General features: G+C 42.9%; 1 protein-coding gene across 1 annotated transcript; it reads right to left on the bottom strand.

Moving 5' to 3' along the window:
• Nucleotides 1-1,349: 1,349 nt before the first annotated feature.
• On the bottom strand, nt 1,350-7,706 carry LOC124693202 (MADS-box transcription factor 22-like). The gene is made up of 8 exons (XM_047226666.1): nt 7,510-7,706; nt 5,307-5,385; nt 4,763-4,824; nt 4,567-4,666; nt 4,437-4,478; nt 3,182-3,223; nt 2,927-3,081; nt 1,350-1,686 (listed from the first exon to the last, which is right to left on the bottom strand). The coding sequence occupies exons 1-8, from the start codon at nt 7,689-7,691 to the stop codon at nt 1,662-1,664; spliced, it is 687 nt and encodes a 228-aa protein (XP_047082622.1). The 5' UTR covers nt 7,692-7,706; the 3' UTR covers nt 1,350-1,661.
• Nucleotides 7,707-18,526: the final 10,820 nt, after the last annotated feature.

The following is an 18,526-nucleotide window of genomic DNA, read 5'->3' as shown; positions in this document are numbered from 1 at the left end:
TCCACCGTGGTAAAAACTCCGAATGTCGTGACTCGTAAAAAGGAGTCTTCATTACAACATTGACTTCCACGTGCACTTTGCAAAGCTTGGTATCTCTCCCGCCTCGACAAACTGCCGAATTAGGTGATACCACCTCAGTATATGTTTGTTCTTCTACTATTATCTAGGGTCCTTAGCTTGTGCAATAGCATCATTCGGTGTCACAATACACATCTAATAGATTGGATGAGCTGGGTACCACACCAAGATCCATCTGGATATTCGTGATCCAAACACCAGTTTTGAAGCCTTCGAGACAAAATTAATATACTTGGCATCCGTTGAAGAATCGGCAACCATCTCTTTTTATAACTTTTCCAGCCTATTGCACCTCCGTTCAAGATGAATACATATCCAGGCACTGATCGTCCAACTCAATCTAAAAGCTAGCAATGTTGTAACCCTTTACACCTAGCTCTTCCTAACCGTCTTAAACTAGGTACTCTTTAGTTCTTCTCAAGTACTTCAAGATATTATTTACTATTGTCCTAGATCTTTCACTGGAATTCAACTGATATTTGCTTCTAACACTTAGAGCATAGAAAACATCACAGCTATTAGATATCATCACATACTTTATCGATCCAATTGTTGAGGATATGGAATCATCTCCACCCGGCTTTGCTCATCTGCCGCACACTAAGTACCATGCGACATTAAGAACCGTTTCTTAGCAAAATACTCTTGATCTTCATCAATATCGAGTATGTACTCTAACTCAATCCTATGAGCCACATTGATCTATCTCTATACTATAGATCCCGATCCCTAGTTAAAATGACGCCTCACCCAATTCCTTCATCTCGAAACACCTTTCCAATAAAATCCTTGGTTTCTTGCAACATTAGATCATCATTGCCAACTAACAGTAAACACCTTTCCAATGAATCCTTGGTTTCTTGCAACATTAGAACATCATTGCCAACTAACAGTATTTTCCCGACCGTAAATTTCCAGCATTGATTTAGTACTACTTATTTTTGTTCTTTTTTATTCTTTCACAATATTTTCTTACAGAAAATATTCCAATATTGGTGGCCTCGTTTATTCGAAAGAAAATATTAATAACTCATGTTGATCACCTCTCGAGAAAGCTATTACCTTTTTCCTCATCAACTTCGACAAACGAAATACATCATCATCTGTTTCATCTTCTATTCAAGAAAAAGTGTTACCTTTTTTATTAATTGGTTATTCTACGGGCACAACATGTTGTCGTGCCAATGATTCCTAGTGAATAACTAAGACTGCAAAGAAACATTGCAAATGTGTCAATCACATTGCAAGCGCTCTTTAGACCATAATTTTAGTTAACATTGCAAATGCAAATATAGACCATAAGTTTAAGATATACTGACAGTTAAGGTACATGGATACCATGAACAAATAGTGCCAACGGGGATAAGATGGACATCAGATCGATCTAAAAGTTTAGTTAACATCCTAGTAAACAGTAAAAACGGGAACATCACGTCATGCAGCCACAAGGATGATAAATCAGGTTAACTGATCTCGCTTCAGCTGCAAGATTATTGCAGCTCGGGTACGTTTGTCGATTACACAAGAGCTTCTCCACTGATGTGGGCAGTTCCATAAAGATCTGAAGTGACGGTTTTATATAGTTACTTCCACGCACTGCAGGGTAATCTGCAAGAAGTTGTGGCAACTCATCAATGTAAAATGCGCAAAATGTTACATTTCATAAAGTAGTAAAGGTATAGGCAGATTGGTAGAAGTCACAAAGAAAGAAACTGCGGGTAGTAGTACTGTGCACCACAAAAGTTTAAGCTAATTTGCATAAGTCTACCTTTCAGCACTATTGAATCGATTCTAGCTAATTTAACTAGTTTTAATAGTACCCTTCATTTTAAGTTGCCATCCTCCAGTTGATATATGGCCATCCTCAAATTGATCGATGTAACAGTATTGATTTATTACAAGCAAAATTAATTTTAGCAGTATTCCAAATTTTGCAACACATGGTTATTCCACTAGCTAAATATGGCTACATTTCTCTAACTTGAGAAATACAAGAAATAGAGAGATATGTCATGAGATTCAAGTCCTAGCTTGACCAGCTAAAATAATCAAAATGACCAATTAGATAGCAAATTGCAGGATGCCAAGAGTTACTAGACAATTAAAAATACAATTTATTTTTAATCAGATTGCAAAATCATGTCCATTTTATGAGAATGCAATTTGAATAGTTCCAACTTCCAACTTAACAAGGATGCCAACTAACCCAAGTTAAATTCAAATCCCAATAAATATTATTCTTTTTCTCTCAAATCCAAATGTCACAAATGCATTAGCGCTAAATTACTAGGGGTTAACCTAAATATTGTGTGGTTAAACACTTAAACTATTTAATAAATAGATTGGGCAAAGCGTTTGCCTCCATTTAAAAATATATATATTGTGTGGTCCAGGCTTAAGTCCTAGTACAAGAAAGTAAAGAGTTGGGAGGCTGCAGTCTCCCATAAAATATTATATGAAGCGTGTACAGTTATGGATCCAAAACTAAGCCAATTTAGGTGATCCAATGTCCAAGACACATATGAGAGAAGGCATGGTCATATGCATGACAAAGGAATCCAACCTAGAAGTAGTAAATATTGAAGGATAGCCTAAAATTGATTAGGTATTTATTTAATTGAGTTTAAAGGATTTATCAACAGATTCTGGCTTATATGATCGTATCCACATCCATATAAATCAGACAACCTCAAACCCTATCTATACCGTTGTCAACTTATAGATATGAAGTGACTAAACAACCAAACTATGTGAATCTACATTCATCAAGTTTTTTTTTTTTTGCATGCATGGTCATTCCTCAAGATTTGACAAGTACATGGAAACAACAGAGCACTGAAAAACTCACCCCAATTTCAGGGATACATCTGAACCATCATCGTTATCCTGTGAGCTTCCCGAGTGCAACGCCGTCATGACAGATTCAGAGGACTGCCCATCCTCAGCAATAACATTTTCGGTATCAGCAACTACTGGCTTTCCAGCTATTGGTATCTGGGATACCTACATCCAGAAATAAGATTGGAAATAGAAATACGTATTCAGTTGGACTGGACTGAGAAACAACAAAATAGATGCTACCCAAATAAGGTTCACTTCATACTTGGTTCCTCAGTTGCATGTTCTCCTCTGCCAGCTGTGAGCTCTGGTAAATTATGCAAGTGGCACAACAAGTATATTAGTTTTATATCTTATATCTCAACTGACAAGTAAACTTCAAACCAGTCAAAATATACCCCCTCCGTCGATAAAAGGATGCCTTTAGATTTGTCTAAATTTGGATGTATCTATACACTAAATAGTGTCTACTTGAACAAATCCAAGACAACCTATTCTGGACAGAGGTAGTATAAGATTATAATGTGAAAAGGGATAGCAAAGTTAAACTAACAGTATGATCTGGTAAACTGATACCATATGTACAAACTAAAAATACTTCCAAAATGTTAGATGTACATAGGTAATGTATTGGATAACAATGATGATATGAATACTTATCCATTTACACACGAGAGAATACAGGAAACAATATTTTCTTGCCTAGCTACTGGAAGCATAATGCTAAAAACAAAGTCCACATGCCAATAGTAAATCTTGTATTATCCTCTCTCTTATTTAAGCGCTCACGCTATGTATTATATTTCCTACATCTTCTGAAAGTATAGGGCACAAGCATTCAGGATTTTCATGAACATATATCTATATTCTAATTTAATATACATGTATCGAAATAAGTTGCAAGTATTCCAGTCCTACTGTCCAACCAAAATAACACATAGTATAATATTTTTTTTATTTGTGGAAACTACACTAACTATTTACACACTGTTTTATTAATAATGAATCAGTGAATGTAAACAGGCCATAGCAAATTAATGTAACATCAGAAGCATAAGGGTCTACTTTCAGCCTGGATCATTAACCTCTCTTAGTTCTGTAAACAGGAATTTCCTATTCTAAAGGTAGTTTCCTCATAGTGCTTTAGACCATTAGTTTCTGTACAGATTTTAGTAAAGCTTTCTGCAGTCTTGTGATCTTAATAATACAGTAGGAGGCTCTCCACTACTGTTGAATGTACTCCCTCCTTTCCAAAATAAGCTGCTCAAATTTGTCGAGATATGATTGTACCTAAACATATTTTTAGTGTGTAGGTACATCTGTATCTAGAAAAACTTGAGCAGCTTATTTTGGGACAGAGGGAGTAGAAGAAGATTAATGTAGCATTTGGTTTCCCAAACATGATGAGCATGTGTAGATGATACCAATACAAAAGCACAAGGTTCTTTTTTTCATAAATAAATCAATGGTTGTTCGCCTACTATAATGACTATAAAAATTGATCTTGCAACAAGTTGTACCTTTCGTTGCAATTCATTGATCTGCTCCAAGAATTGTTGATCCTGCAAAAGCGAACAGCCCATTAAACAGTTGCTCATTGTGTCACTGACTAGAAGGGATCTGTGAAAATATCATGTTCAGTCAGCATACTTTCGTCTGAAGCACCCTGTGCAGACCAGTTTCAAGGTTCTTCTCCAACTGCTGGAGTTCATCAACAGTCAACCCCTCAAGCCCCTCGCCTCTCATCTGTCTATCAGTTGGACAAGAACCATCAGTACTATATATTGACATGCAACAAAAAAAAACAGTATGGATCATGTAAAATCATAATAGGATAGAACATAACCTAAGTCGGAGACTAGCTTCCGCAAGCTGATCGTTCAGATTTGCATACTTACTATGTTCTAACTGAAACGAAAAAGAAGTATGTTAATGTAACCATGAAAACAGAAATCAATCAGCATGCTATAGGATCAATTTCATTAACAAATATAACTAATAACCAAATAGCAACTATACACAACGATTACTCTTGATGGATTCAGAAAAAAACTTTCACACGCATATTACCAATAGCACATAAAATGGAGAATCATATTACCAAGCCCATAATTATTAGAGAATGTCATATGTGGAGTCTAGAAACCGTTGTTTCAACTTTCAGTTACTCTTCAGAACTTCTTAAAGGATCCAAGAAAAATTCCACTTTAGCGGTATTTGATGGAAAATAATCAATTTATACGAGGGTGTGCTAGACTAGGCCTTGAACCCAAGATCTTCTATCCAGGGCTATATCATAATATTACTTATTTAGATTCCTAAGTATTGGGATGGTATAAACATAGTACTTCACTAGCTAGGATAACTGAGGGAAATAAAGTGATTATTACATTCAAGTCAAGAGAAGGCTGGTCTGCTTTCCCCAGGTTCTTAGAATGGGTGCTGTACTTGTCGATGATCTCATTCATACTGTCCAAGGAAAAGCAAATATCAGTACCATAGCAACCTATAACCAATCAACAAAAGAGAAATTGCTAAAACATCAGTGTCACACTCATGTTAATAATTATATAGAGGCAGACATGCAAGCATTTTGACATTTCTTAGTACAGTGACCATCACAAATAGTTACCAAAGACTGATATTGCACACAATGAAAACAATGCAATCGAAATATGCAATAACTAGCAATCATGAACAAGTTTCCACTGTTAGGTTATAGAGTGAGGTCTGATGTTAATAAAGAATCAAATAAAACACTAGTTCATAACTAATAACAGAACATATATAAGGTGATATCCTTTAGTGCTAGATTGAACAAAACAAGCAGAAGAAAAAGCTCAAGCAGATATTTCTTCATTAAAGGGAAGAGGTGACTCTTTTTAACCAGATAAAAAGTTGGAATGGTTTGAATCCTACAAGCTTACAAGGAATCAAGGAAAGCATCATAATAACTGAGTTAACATTCCCCCATTAACTTTTTCAGGCATTATTTTGTTTGTTTTCTAGGCAGTTCCTATTAACTGTATAGCACAAACAAAATGCTCGGCGCAGCACGAACCACTCAGCTCGACGTTTTTAGAATTTCAGTAAATAAAATGTATTGTGGAGGAAATTATATGGTTGAATAACAATGTGCTCTACCGTAAAATGCATTTTTAGAATTTAGAGCACCTGTGACTCCTAAAAACATTGCCATTGCTTAACTGGAAGATTACAGTTTCAAGGAAAAGAAGTTGAGCTCATAAGCACTATACTATCTATGAACTAATACAAATTTAGAACATCTTGGAATAATATACAACCACATGCATGCAACAAAATAACAAAGCTGAAACAAGATTTTGCATAGAGAGAAAACTTTTCATTGTCAGTATATACATTATCACAATTAAGACAATTCTGTCTTTCATAAATCCCTTGAGTACATACGGTAGAGCACATTGTTATTGTGTTCATCACTATTGCTTATGGTACAGTCTCTCACTAAAAGTCAAACACAGCACTAATTTAATGAAGATTTGGCAAAAAAAAATCATTGGGTTCATTTGCACCCAATCGTTCTCGGCCAATGGCATTTAAGTCCAGCACATAAGTTAAAAGACCTGTGCATTTGTTCAAAAAAAAAAGAGCTGTGCAGGCTTAGTTACATGAGAAATCGCATAAACAAACATTGTGGGAGCAAAAGATGTTTTACTAGTATAATACTACTAGTATCTAGCTAACTAGGACAAAGTATCCCCCAACAGCTAGCCGCACTGGAAAGCAGCGAAGGAAACATGAACAAGACAAGCGGAGGACATGAGCAAAACGGTCCAAGGACCACAAATACACGCTTGCTTTGGGGAAGCCTTGACACCCGAGTCAAGGCTTAAGGGGAAAAACAGAAGACGAACAGCGCGTGGAAGAGAGGGTAGAAAGAATATCTTACTCGATACACTAGAAATAAAAACAAAAAAAACTGAGGAGCGCAGAGCACGAAGTCATGGTTAGAACCGATCGATCTGCCGGCAATGCGACGTACGCACGCACCGGCACATGAAATCACAAGTCCGGCCGTACAGCTTTACTACCCCCACCGGCCGGAGCACTCGAGGAGGGAGAGGGACGCGCTCTTTCGACGGAACCACACGCACCGAGACGACGATACACAGCAAATAACACAGGTTACACCAAAGGCGCGCGCGCGGCCTCTCGTAGGAGGTAAAGACCACCCCACTCGGATACACACCCCCGGGAAGAGAAACTCGTGGGGAAAAATCTGGTACCAACTACAGGAGCAGACGCTACAGTAAACAAAATAAAATCCCCATTCCGTCAGTTCTATGTAGGCGAACGCAACCAGAAAAAAAATCCAGTAGAGGGAGCGCTAGGCGACGCGATCCGTCCCGCTAGCACGTCGCCTGATCTCCGGCGCGCGCGACGCGGAGAAGCGCAGGAAACCGACGCGCGGCGGCTCGCGGGAAGGCTCGGCGTGAAAGAACCCTAAAGCCAACCAAGGCCGGCGGGAAGGCGATGGGGTGAGGAGAAACGGCTAGATCTAGACGAAGAAGGAAACGCCGCGAGACGGGGAGGGGGACAGGAGGGACGCACCTGGAGCTTGCGAACTGGGAGAGCTTCCCAGTGGACGAGAAGACGATGAGCGCGACGTCAGCGTCGCACAGGACGGAGAGCTCCTCGGCCTTCTTGAAGAGGCCCCGGCGGCGCTTGGAGAAGGTGACCTGTCGCGCCGCCGCGCTCTCTATCCGCTTGATCTCGCGCCTCTCCCGCGCCATCGCCGCCTCCGATCGATCTCCTCCTCCTCCTTCCCAGTCCCCGCACCGCGAGACGCGCGCGTCGGCCGGGGTCGGAGAGGCACAGTGCGGTTGTGAGGCGATGGGGATGCGAAAGGAGAGGAGGGGAGAGGAAAGGGGAAGGTGGAGTGGAGAGGAGTCGAGACTTGCTCCTATTGGCAAACTACTAATGAAAACCCGAGCCAAACCGGAGCCCGAAGCTAGCCCACGCAAAGCGACGCGGCGTCCCTTGATTAGCGTAAACAAATGAAGCGATCAGGGCGTCAAGCCGGGCCACGGGCGGCCCAGTCATTGTTTATGCATGCGACGCGGCGCGGGGCCCGCCGGCGCAGAGGAAGAAGAGGCCGGCCGGCTGCCTAGGTAGCGGGGAGTAGTAGGAGCGTGGATGCATGGGGGATGAAGGGGAGGAAGGGGAGCGTGCCGGAAATGGAAAGGGTGGCCGGGCCAGAACAGTACTGACTGTAGCAGGCGGCCGTGCTGGTGAGGCCGGAAAGGCGGACGGGGGAGGAAGAAAAGGAAAGGATAGAGCTAGCTACGCGGCTAGTGAAGTCATAGGGGTTGCCGTCCCTGCCATTGATTCTCTCTTTGCTTGCTGCGTGCTGGCGTGGTGCCAGTCAGTCGGTGCATGGGCAGCACGGCGCCGCGTACGAAGAAGGATTCCCTGTTCCGGCCACCACTCTGTGCGCCGTGTACGTGTATCATATTTTTTTACTGATTTGACAAACTTGCATAAAACCAACCAGCGTCGCTAAAGCACCCAGCAATACTAACCAGCTAGGGAGCTATGCCAAGATCCAGTCAGCTACAGGTAATCAGTCGTTAAGCCTGGTAGTAGTAACACAAAGTGCAAACCGACAAGCATATATTGAAACCCCATCTCCTCCGCCTATTGGCACATTTACCCAGCTGGACTACGTACGTACAAGGATCAGCACTTCAGTGGTTATCTAGTGACGCTTTTGGCACTAGTTTATCTGCTCCTCAAAAGATCGGCGGAGGACCACATCGATCCTTCTCGCTCCCACCGGGCGCGCGCGGCTGGAAGTGGTAAAGGGTATCGTTTCTTTCTACCAACAGGATACGCTATCTTAATCCCAGGCGAACGTCCACATCATCTACACAAGCACGCTCCTTCCAAGAAGAGACGTATACATTTTTAGTACTTCCCAATTCGAGGCAATTATCAAAAATACATGTTTATATGTATACTAGCAGTAATCGACAAAAAAATAATCAAATTTCATTAACCTGAATGTTGCAAGCAGTCGTAGAGAAGAAGACACCACATGCAACACACTGAATTAACCGGAACACAAGAGCATTTTCATCTACTACTCCCTTCGATCCATTTTAATTAATTCAGATTTAGTACAACTTTATACTAAATCTGAGTTAATTAAAAGGAATCAGAGAGAGTAGTTAATTGTGTTATTAGTTGTCTTTGTTTCCTCGGTGCTACCTGAAATATGAGTTTGTGGTCTTATATACAAAAACGGATGGAGTACCCCATATTGCAAGTATGTGCACTTTAGCACCATATCTTGGAAAACATGCACTTGGGTATCGTTGGGGACGGTGAAAAAAATAGACATTTCATCAATTCTTAAGGTACTTTTCCCATTTTGCAAAAAAATTGCTGCAAGTGGAATATTGTTCCTTACAATTGTGTTGATTCCTCATCTACTGATGGTGTGTAACACATCATCTCACATTCTCCGAAACTAGATCTTGATCCCACAAATTAAGTATCAATATAATTTAACCACCTACGGCTTCTCATAGCGATTTGGCGTTCACTGCTGTTAGATTCAATTCTTTGACGCTCGATATTTCCCGTAGTCACCGAAATGTTTCTAGAACCTGCTCTCGCCAACGATTGGCCTCCAATGGGCAGCCCACATTATAGGGCTTGTCTAAAATAATTCTAGATGCAAAAAATGTGTGCAGATAATTTCAATGACTATCAATATTGTTGCAGGAAGCAGAGAATGTGCCAAGCAATAGGATGTATGGCCCTTTGCTATAAAATGCTTTTTGTCGCAACAACTAGAGAAAGCATTCCACAATCAAGAGTCGGTTCGAGTCACATTTACTTCAACAAGAGAAATTTTGAGAGGGAGATGGAGAGGAAGACAAATGCACCAAGGGTATCAGCACGAGCAAGTGCAATAACACTCCAAGGAACCAGAATTAGAGGTAGAGGAAATAGCTAAAAAAGGAACTGTAGAAACTTCTACTATTGCAAGTGCACATGTTCCTCATGAAGTACCTGCTGGTGGCAGAGGAAGAAAATCACAGAGGGGATATTTCTGATACTCAAGGTAAGCATGTACTTATTTTACCGACCGATGGCAATGCAAACTATCTGTTACAATACAATGTAGCATGGTAATATCCCAGGGGAGAATATAAAATTTTAGATAGGATATTATAAGCTTTACTCAACTAACATTGTTTTTTTCATCAACCAAATGAGCAATTAGTTGCGAAAGCATAACATATATAGGTCCTCGCAGTGCTCATCACTTGTTGCTTGGTGATGATGAACAACACATAAGAGCTATTGGTATCCTAGATTAAATGCTGAAATCATTCCTAAGAGGCCCTCTTAATCAGAATGCACCACCAACTCATGACATTTATACGTTTTGCTCAAATATATAGTCTTTATTAACAATAAGTACTTCATCTGTTCCATAACTTTTGTCGCAGATTTGAATGTATCTATTCACAAAATATGTCTAGATATATCCAAATTTGTGACAAAAATATGTAACTGAGGAGTATTGTCATTCCAGATTTAATAATAACTAAAAATAGGCTTGTACATATTATTCTAGGTATTTTGGTGGATTTGTATTGAATGCTACTTATTCCATATTCAGTGAAACTGCGAGCAAGTGTTCTAAAGTAATCTCATATATTTCCAACACCAAGTTCATGCAATAATACAAATTTAGTGTCCTAGATCGCACAAAACCTAGGTGAGCAAAGCTACACATGCCTACATCAATACACAAGCTACAACTACAAGACATTTCCTTCCTATCTCTATTTCCCATTGCTTCCCTATGATTCTTCTGCATTCTCTTGTTCTATGCCTTAGGTCCCACTCCACTTCACCTATCTTCCTCACTAGCTTCTCATTATCATCTTCTTTTTCTCTAAATTTTTGTCCTCACCAGGTTCTTGTTCTGGAACAGAGCAATACAAATTCAATTATTGTACATTGCAGTGTTAACTGAAGAAATAAGAGCAAATTTAGTGAAAACGACAAATAGGTACCTACACGTGGACCAACATCAGGTGTTGAAGTTGTCTTTGCTCTCGCCTTCCACGACGGATAGTGCAGCCCACCTACGGTATTGGGGATTCCTATATGTTTTGTTCTTCTAACCGCTAATAGGACCTCTCCTGCAATAGAGGGCTTTCTCCAAGATCAACACGCGATCACGCGTGCGATTGGCCACCGTAGCGTCGATGGCATGTGTGTATGCAGCGGAGCCACTTGGTACCTAAATCATTCCCCGTAGGCTCTCATTTCCCCCCCTTCTCACCTCCCACCCCGCTGCAGTACCTGAGGGAGAACCTCTTCCCGGGCCAAACCGAAGCTGACCTCGCCGGTGATTCCGGCCGATGGAGGCGGAGGGGAGGCGCCGGACTTCTCTCTGTAGATATTAGGGTTAGGTTTGGCACTTTGCCAGTAGGGGGCTCCATGCCCGGTAGTGGACGCGGAGGAAGAGATCTGGCCGCCTGGATCTCGCCTGCTGTAGGGTCCTTCTTCTTTTTTCTTCTTCTCCGGTGGTCGGAGGTGAGAGGGAAGAAGGGGGATGAAGTCTCCTTCAATAAAAAAAGCGGTGGTGCAACACGTGTTGGAGTGTGCAAGCGGCGGGCGGCGTCTTTTCCTGATCGGCCTTGGAGGCGAGGGGGAAAGCGAGCACGCGTCGGAGAACAGTGTCGTCGACGAGCTCCTGGCCGGCCGTGGAGGCAAGGAGGAGCACAGCCACGCCGTCGCTAGTTCATCTGCTTCTAGGATGTCTTATCTTCACTGGATTCGCTCGGTGGTGAGTAGCCATCTGCTCTGTTTCTCCATGGCCTGTCGTGGTGGCGAGGAGGGAGATGCTAATGATGCCGCGCCTCACACCTATCGAAGCCAGTGTCTGCCCAAGAGGTTCTATGGAGCTGTGAGTACTTCTTCGGCGACGTTGCTGAGGTGGCGTTCATCTTGAGAAGCTCTTCAACGGGGATCTATGCCGGCGTCATCGCCCTGCCCCTGCATCACATGGTCGACTGGTGGCCCTTCTCCAGGAGATCTTACTTCCCAGAGACCAAGAAGTCCAAGGGGAAGATCTATCGCTCCTGCCACGACGCCGGACCAAGTGGTTCGTCCCCGGCGCCGGTGTCCGTTCTATGGTGAAGCAACTCAACGGCGAGTTCCATCAGATGCGGTGGAGAGCTTGGAGGACCTGATTGCTTTTTCCATCTTTTTCCTGGGATCTTCTCTGTAAAAGCTCAGTCCTTATCTAGAATTCCCCTAAACTATAGGGGCTTTTCTGTAATTTGTAACCACCGCTTCTTTAATCAAAGCAGCTTCTAGTGTCTTCGGACCCTACCTCTGTTCAAAAAAAAAAATCATTCCCCGTAGCAAGATGAGGTAATACATGTGTGGCACTAGGTAAACTGCACATCCGATACCGATATAAGTTGTGATATTTCCTTTGATTCAAAGTAATTGATTCACATTTATATAGATACTTGGGGCGTGTTTTAGCTGAAGATACCTATATGTACCCAAACAAAATTAAATTAATTAATTTAGATCCGCGTGAGTAGTAAAAACTCTTGGACGAACCACTAGGTTGATTTTCAAGTCGTGGGCGGTCAAAGCCGCAACAGTCCAGCCCTTGTCGCTGGCGCGCGCGCGTGCAGCTTTTGTTGGCTTTGGCACGGCGGGGTGGAGCGGAGGCCGTACGGTCGGACATGACGCGGCAGCAGGGGAATCGTCGTGAAAGCAGCTCGCTCCTCGAATTACTTTGGCCTGGTTTTAGAGCAATGGCAATAATATAGCCTGCTGCCGGCTACAAGTTCATGCCAAATCAGCTAAGCTTTCATGAAGTAAACACACTTCGTACAATAGTCTAGCTCTTAGGTAAGCTTTATTGAATATTTAAACATGTTGCTTTGCATGTGCATGCGAGGCATGCAAGAGTGCAGTGATGGAAAAGCCTGCCCAAAGCTCTCACGCAAGCTCCTAGTTGGCTGCAATTTTTCGTTTCCTGCGCTGTAGCCGGGCGCTTGGTGAAGAGCCCGCTTTCCTCTCTCTCCTCTCTTCTCTCTCTTCCAGCTGGGATTTTTCTGAGGTGGCATTGCTTATAGCCAGCTGACTCACCTCTATTGTACTTGCTCTTAGCAAGAAATGCCGTGTCGTGATCTCTGGACGCACGCAGGGATTGGATTGGGTGTTGTCAGCAGTAGGTGGCCGCTGAAAACGCGAATGCGTGTTGGGAGGAAGCGAGCCAGAGGCAGGAGCTCCCGAAGTGGAAACGGCTAGGCCTGTGCGGCACGAAAGCCTACGGTTGAGACTGCCGCCATGGACGCAAAATCCACAAGTGGAAACGGCTACGCCTGCGCCGCGCGAAAGCCTACGGCGATTCTGCTCGATCTCGTCGCGCCGGCTTGGACGCTGGTGCAATAATTGCCGGCCGGCGATGCCGATGCCTGGGAGCATGGTCAGATCAGATGCATGGGAGAGTGGACGGAAGGCTGCCCAGCCGTCCAATCCTCTATCTTGGGGTCGCAGCAAAGCGGCTCGAGACCCCAGGGCGCGATGCACGGGCCGCACAGTGGGATCCCTCGTACCGTACCTACTCCTACGTGCGTGCGTGTAGAGATGCAGCGCACCGGGGAGTCCTGTTCCTGGGTCGACCTTTCTTCGGACCAAAAATGAGATGCTGGAATGGCTTTTGGACACACCCTGGGGCTAGCGCTGGATGCCCGGAGCATCCCCGGTGCTGGCCGGCCAGTGGACGTACCCTGCTGTGCTGTGTCTTCGCAGTAAAAAAAGGACGGGGCTTGCTAGGCTTTGGAGTTTGAGGAGACCGTGAGGTCGCAGGCGTGTTCCTGGGGGCGTTTCGTGCCAGCGAAATTGGCGTCACGTAGTGTGATCGAGGCTCGGGTCAGGTCAAGTGGACAGCAGACGGCGAATTGGGTGCTCTCTTTGCCCCGTGCCGACCTCGTCTCAACTTCTACACCCGTTCCTGTCACTCTGTCAACTCCGTGACGGGAAGTCGCCGCTGGTTGCCGACGAGGCAGCGTTCAGCTAGCGCCCACATCAACTTTATGATGAGAGGAAGAAAACCCATACGTATAATACAGAGATCGAGAGATGGCTAATGGCAGTCTAAGAGCAAGTATAATAAATTCTAGTCAGCTAGTTATAAGGATTAAAATAGTATATTATTGCTTAGTTGGAGGAAAGAGAGGAGGAGAGAGAAAAATAGTGAGCTGGCTCTTGCACGTGCTCCTAGGCACTTTGTGAGAGTGAAAGGTGGACCATACATTGATAAAGTACTACATTTTTATAGCTCACTGTTGTATATGTTGACTCTAAGTTGGCTATAGATGACATGGCACTTGGCCTATAGCCAACAGCTGGCTACACTGTTGGAATTGCTCTGATACGTGGTCGCCCGATCTTTCTGACGGAGACTCGTCAGTAGTGACATGATCCAATCACGATAAATTTTTTTCGAAGCATAATAAATACGCAGACATGCAGAGACTAGGTCCAAAAAAGTGATGATCTGGCACCTCGCTATCGATGGGACCTCCCACTGAAATAATATTTCACTTTTATGAGATACCAAACGATTAAACCTGAGTTTAAACTCTGATGTGCTATGGGTGCCATGTCCTCCTAACGATTCAAGCACATGTTGGTTTTCCGGTCCAACGGATCCGGAGAACAGTCTTGCTATATTCCTCCCCTCATCTGACCTGCGCGCGGGGTGGTGTTGTAAATGAATCTTGTCGCGAGCTTTCACCGTCAGTTCGGCCAAATGCGCTGAGAGAGGAAGGAAAAAAACGCTCAGCGGTCAACCATTGAGCTGACTATGAGATCCATGCAATATTTTCAAACTCTGTGAACAATGTTATTGCCGTGAAACCCTAAACCCAATATCTTAAACCCAAGCACACCCCGACTATTGTTCTGCTAGCTAAGATGCAACCGCCTCCTCTCCCCTCACCACCATGGTAGGACGTGAAGAAAACGAGATGCAGTTCCACCTCCTCAGATCACGCCCACCAACAAACCTGGAGATCCATATTAACGAGGAGAGGGAGGCGTCGTGGGAGGATGCTCTCATCTCGAACCTCTGGAGCACCGCACCCAACCACCATACCGCCCACCACCACCAGGAACCTCTCCCTAGCTCCAGTGAAGAGCTCCTCAACAACATCATGCCAGACTCCACAAGGGGAAAACCAAACAATCTAGAGCTAAACCTAAACCTAACCGTAGACCTAGACCTAGACTGAGAGTTGCGGATAAACATAGAAGGAGGAGGCTAGCCTTCTTTCCCCCACCAACTCCGACCGCCAGAGCCGCCGAAGTTGGGGGAGAAGAGTTAGGGGGACAAAGCAGGAGACTCTCAAGGGGGAGGAGGAGAGAGAGGGGAATGGGGGAAATGAGAGCCCCTCAACATATCTGCTCTCAGTTAGACATCAGTACTCATTTTTGGGAGAGAAAAGTAAGGGATAAAAGATCTATTAAAAATCCCAAAATTTCCTTGAGGATAAATGAAAACCAAGGGAAGCATGGCATTAATTGGTCCATGCACTTGATTCGTGAAGGAGGGTGGGCTTCATGCACCATGGATTAGCACTAATGGGCTTTGTGGGATTCCTTCTCCTTTATGGGTCACTTGTAGGGTGTATTGACCTTAAGCTTAGACGTTCTCTTTTACTCTTGTCCCTTCTTCCTATTTAGTATTGGAAATCTGCTCGATAGAAAAGAAGAACCTCATACAACAAATAAATTATTATACTTTTTGCGTCCATAAAAAGATGTCAGAGATTTGTCTAAATTCAAATTTGTCAACACAATAAATAGTGTTTAGATATAATTATATTTTGACAAACTTGTGACATCCTTTAATAGACAAAGGTAGTATTAAATTGCATTTATTTAAATCAGCATGGACATGTTTTATGAAATTGACCTAGAAGTTGTTGTCTTTTAGTCAATTGAGACAATTACATTTTTTTTTGTAGTGAACGAATAAATTTGTATAACACCATGACCATGTTTTTAGGACATCACGAGTAAGCAATACCACCACAAAGATATTACATCCCTTGCATAAATTACCAAATTTCAATCATCATGCGCTTAGGATTTTGTCCATATCCCCTAAAAAAAAGGGATTCTACTCAAATATGTTTCACTATCTAGTTACTGCAACAAGCCACGATCATACCATTGTTAATCTTATGTCTTGGAATGCAAAAAAACGCAGCTCTCTATACTTTGATATTCTTCTCTCCTAATAAGGAAGGTAATTATGATGTCTAATTTTCACAAATGCCACCATATTAGGGGGTTCTACTACTTTAGATTTCCCTTAAGCCTTTGAGTTCCTGATTCTAGCAAAGTCAAGTCACATATCAAAATAATAGTATTAACTGATACACTAATTGGTTTAAAAAAGTTTTAGAATATACACTGAAAGAACGGAGAGAGTATGTACACATCGACACTACCGCTTGATTGACTGACATGCGTTGTCCTGTAGAACATGGTTGCGGGTCTGCTGCTTGTGAACCGCAACGCTGCATAGAGAACGACACTGTCATTTCATAATTGGCATTTATGTGAAGAAATTAAACTTTGACAAGGCTTTTCTATCACAATCACAACGTATAGTTTCAGTTTGGATATTAGAGGATCATCAATAACTTAATATATCGTACGTCTGGCTAAATAAAATAAAATGGTTTCCGACCAGTCGACTGGTTTATTTACCACCAGACAACCGTGCTTTTTTTTTTAAGCATAACAACCGTGCTTTACTGCTTTGGGTGATTCAATAGACTCCAGGCTTTTTGTGTTTCCACTTTTGGCCTGTTTGGTTTGTGTGGGTTCTAGGCGTTGTCATTTCTAAAGAAGAAAGGCGTTTTCTGGGCCAGTTATAAAACTAAGTGTTTTGGGCCGGGCTTGTTCAGTTACATAAGTTTTTAGAGTCCATATCTTTTTTTTTGTATATATACTTAAGATTTAGTTCTAAAAGAAATTAAATTTAATCGCCTGAGGATTGATCTTTGAGTATATGTTTTTCAGTGCACATGTATTCACTTTGGTACTGTTTCTTTGGCCATTTTGGTTTTCAAGATGTGCAACCTGTACTTGCAGTGCGCAACCATTTTCACTTGATCATTTTTGGTACTACTACTTGATTTTTTTTAGATGTTTGGCCTATTGCACTTCTAATGCTAGATGATACCCCGCGCGTTGCTGCGGAAAATTTAAAAAGAACTCTGACTATATGTTAAAGTTTTGATTGAGTAAGAACAGTGAAAGAATACTACAAAGTGAATGCAAGGGCAATGAGCAAAGAAACATGTACACATTATTTCAGAAAATATCCCGTTGCACCAAAAAGATTTAGTACAACAGTAAACTGACTTTAGAACGGTAGAAGTGAGTAGAATTAATTAAGAAAAACATTCTGTTGTATATTAATAGATAAAAAATAATTTGAGGATAACTAAAACACTTAAGGACTATAAGTGACCATGTATTCATTTTCTACCAACGAATGCTTACATTGCAAAAAAATCAAGAAAGAGATTTGGGACAACATGAATTAGGTATGGTATATCGAGGAACATGTATTAGAGCATCCACAATGTTCAGACCCTGCACTATATGCACACTGCGATGCTCTTGAGGCACATGGGGACATGTGGTCGCTAAGGAATTGTCTGCAAAATATGCATAGTATTAGTGTGAGCATAAACCCTATTGGCTCTCAGATGAACGTTCATGTTAATTTAGTATAATTGTTAGTTGAGCAATATTGCAAGACATGAACATGGGCATGACAATTCAGATATCCTTCAATCGACAACTAAACCACCAATAAATTGTACTTCTTGCTCAGTACGTAACGAAAGGCATATATGTTTAGCAATCCAAGGTTCTCAAAAATAAGGCATGCACATAAGAATATAATCACCGCACTAGTAGGAAAACGTTTATAGGTGGAGGTTAGTTCTGTGGCGCACTAGCAAAAATGCGCCACAGAAAGTTTTTTTGTGGCGCACCAGAGACAATGCGCCACAAAAATAGCTTATTTTTGTGGCGCACTACTGAGCAGTGCACCACAGAAATTATGTGGGGCCCACATCCTGCCACCACCAATTATTTGTGTAGGTATTTCTGTGGAGCACAGGGCGTGGTGCGCCACAGAAATAAGTGTTCATGTGGCGCACTGGTTCTGGTGCGTCACAGAAGTAGTTGATTCTGTGGCGCACTTGTGCTGCTGCGCCACAGAAATAGCGCCTTTAATATCAAACCGTACACCCTCCCCCACTCTTCTTCCTCCTCCACCACTCTTCCTCTCCCTACCGCCGCGCGCCGCCGCCTTCCATGGTGAGCGTCGCAGTCGCCGTCGCCGCCGCCGCCTCCTTCCTCCGCGAGGGCCGCATGCCGACACGCTCCACCCATCCCCGCCACCAGCAGCACAAGCCGCTGCGGCGTGGAGGAGGAGGGGCCGCCGCATGGAGGAGGAGGGGCCGGCTCCGCGTCAAGGAGG

Source organism: Lolium rigidum, chromosome 2 (assembly GCF_022539505.1).
Source record: "Lolium rigidum isolate FL_2022 chromosome 2, APGP_CSIRO_Lrig_0.1, whole genome shotgun sequence".
Lineage (NCBI taxonomy): Eukaryota > Viridiplantae > Streptophyta > Magnoliopsida > Poales > Poaceae > Lolium > Lolium rigidum.
This window is presented reverse-complemented; position numbering and strand designations above follow the sequence as displayed.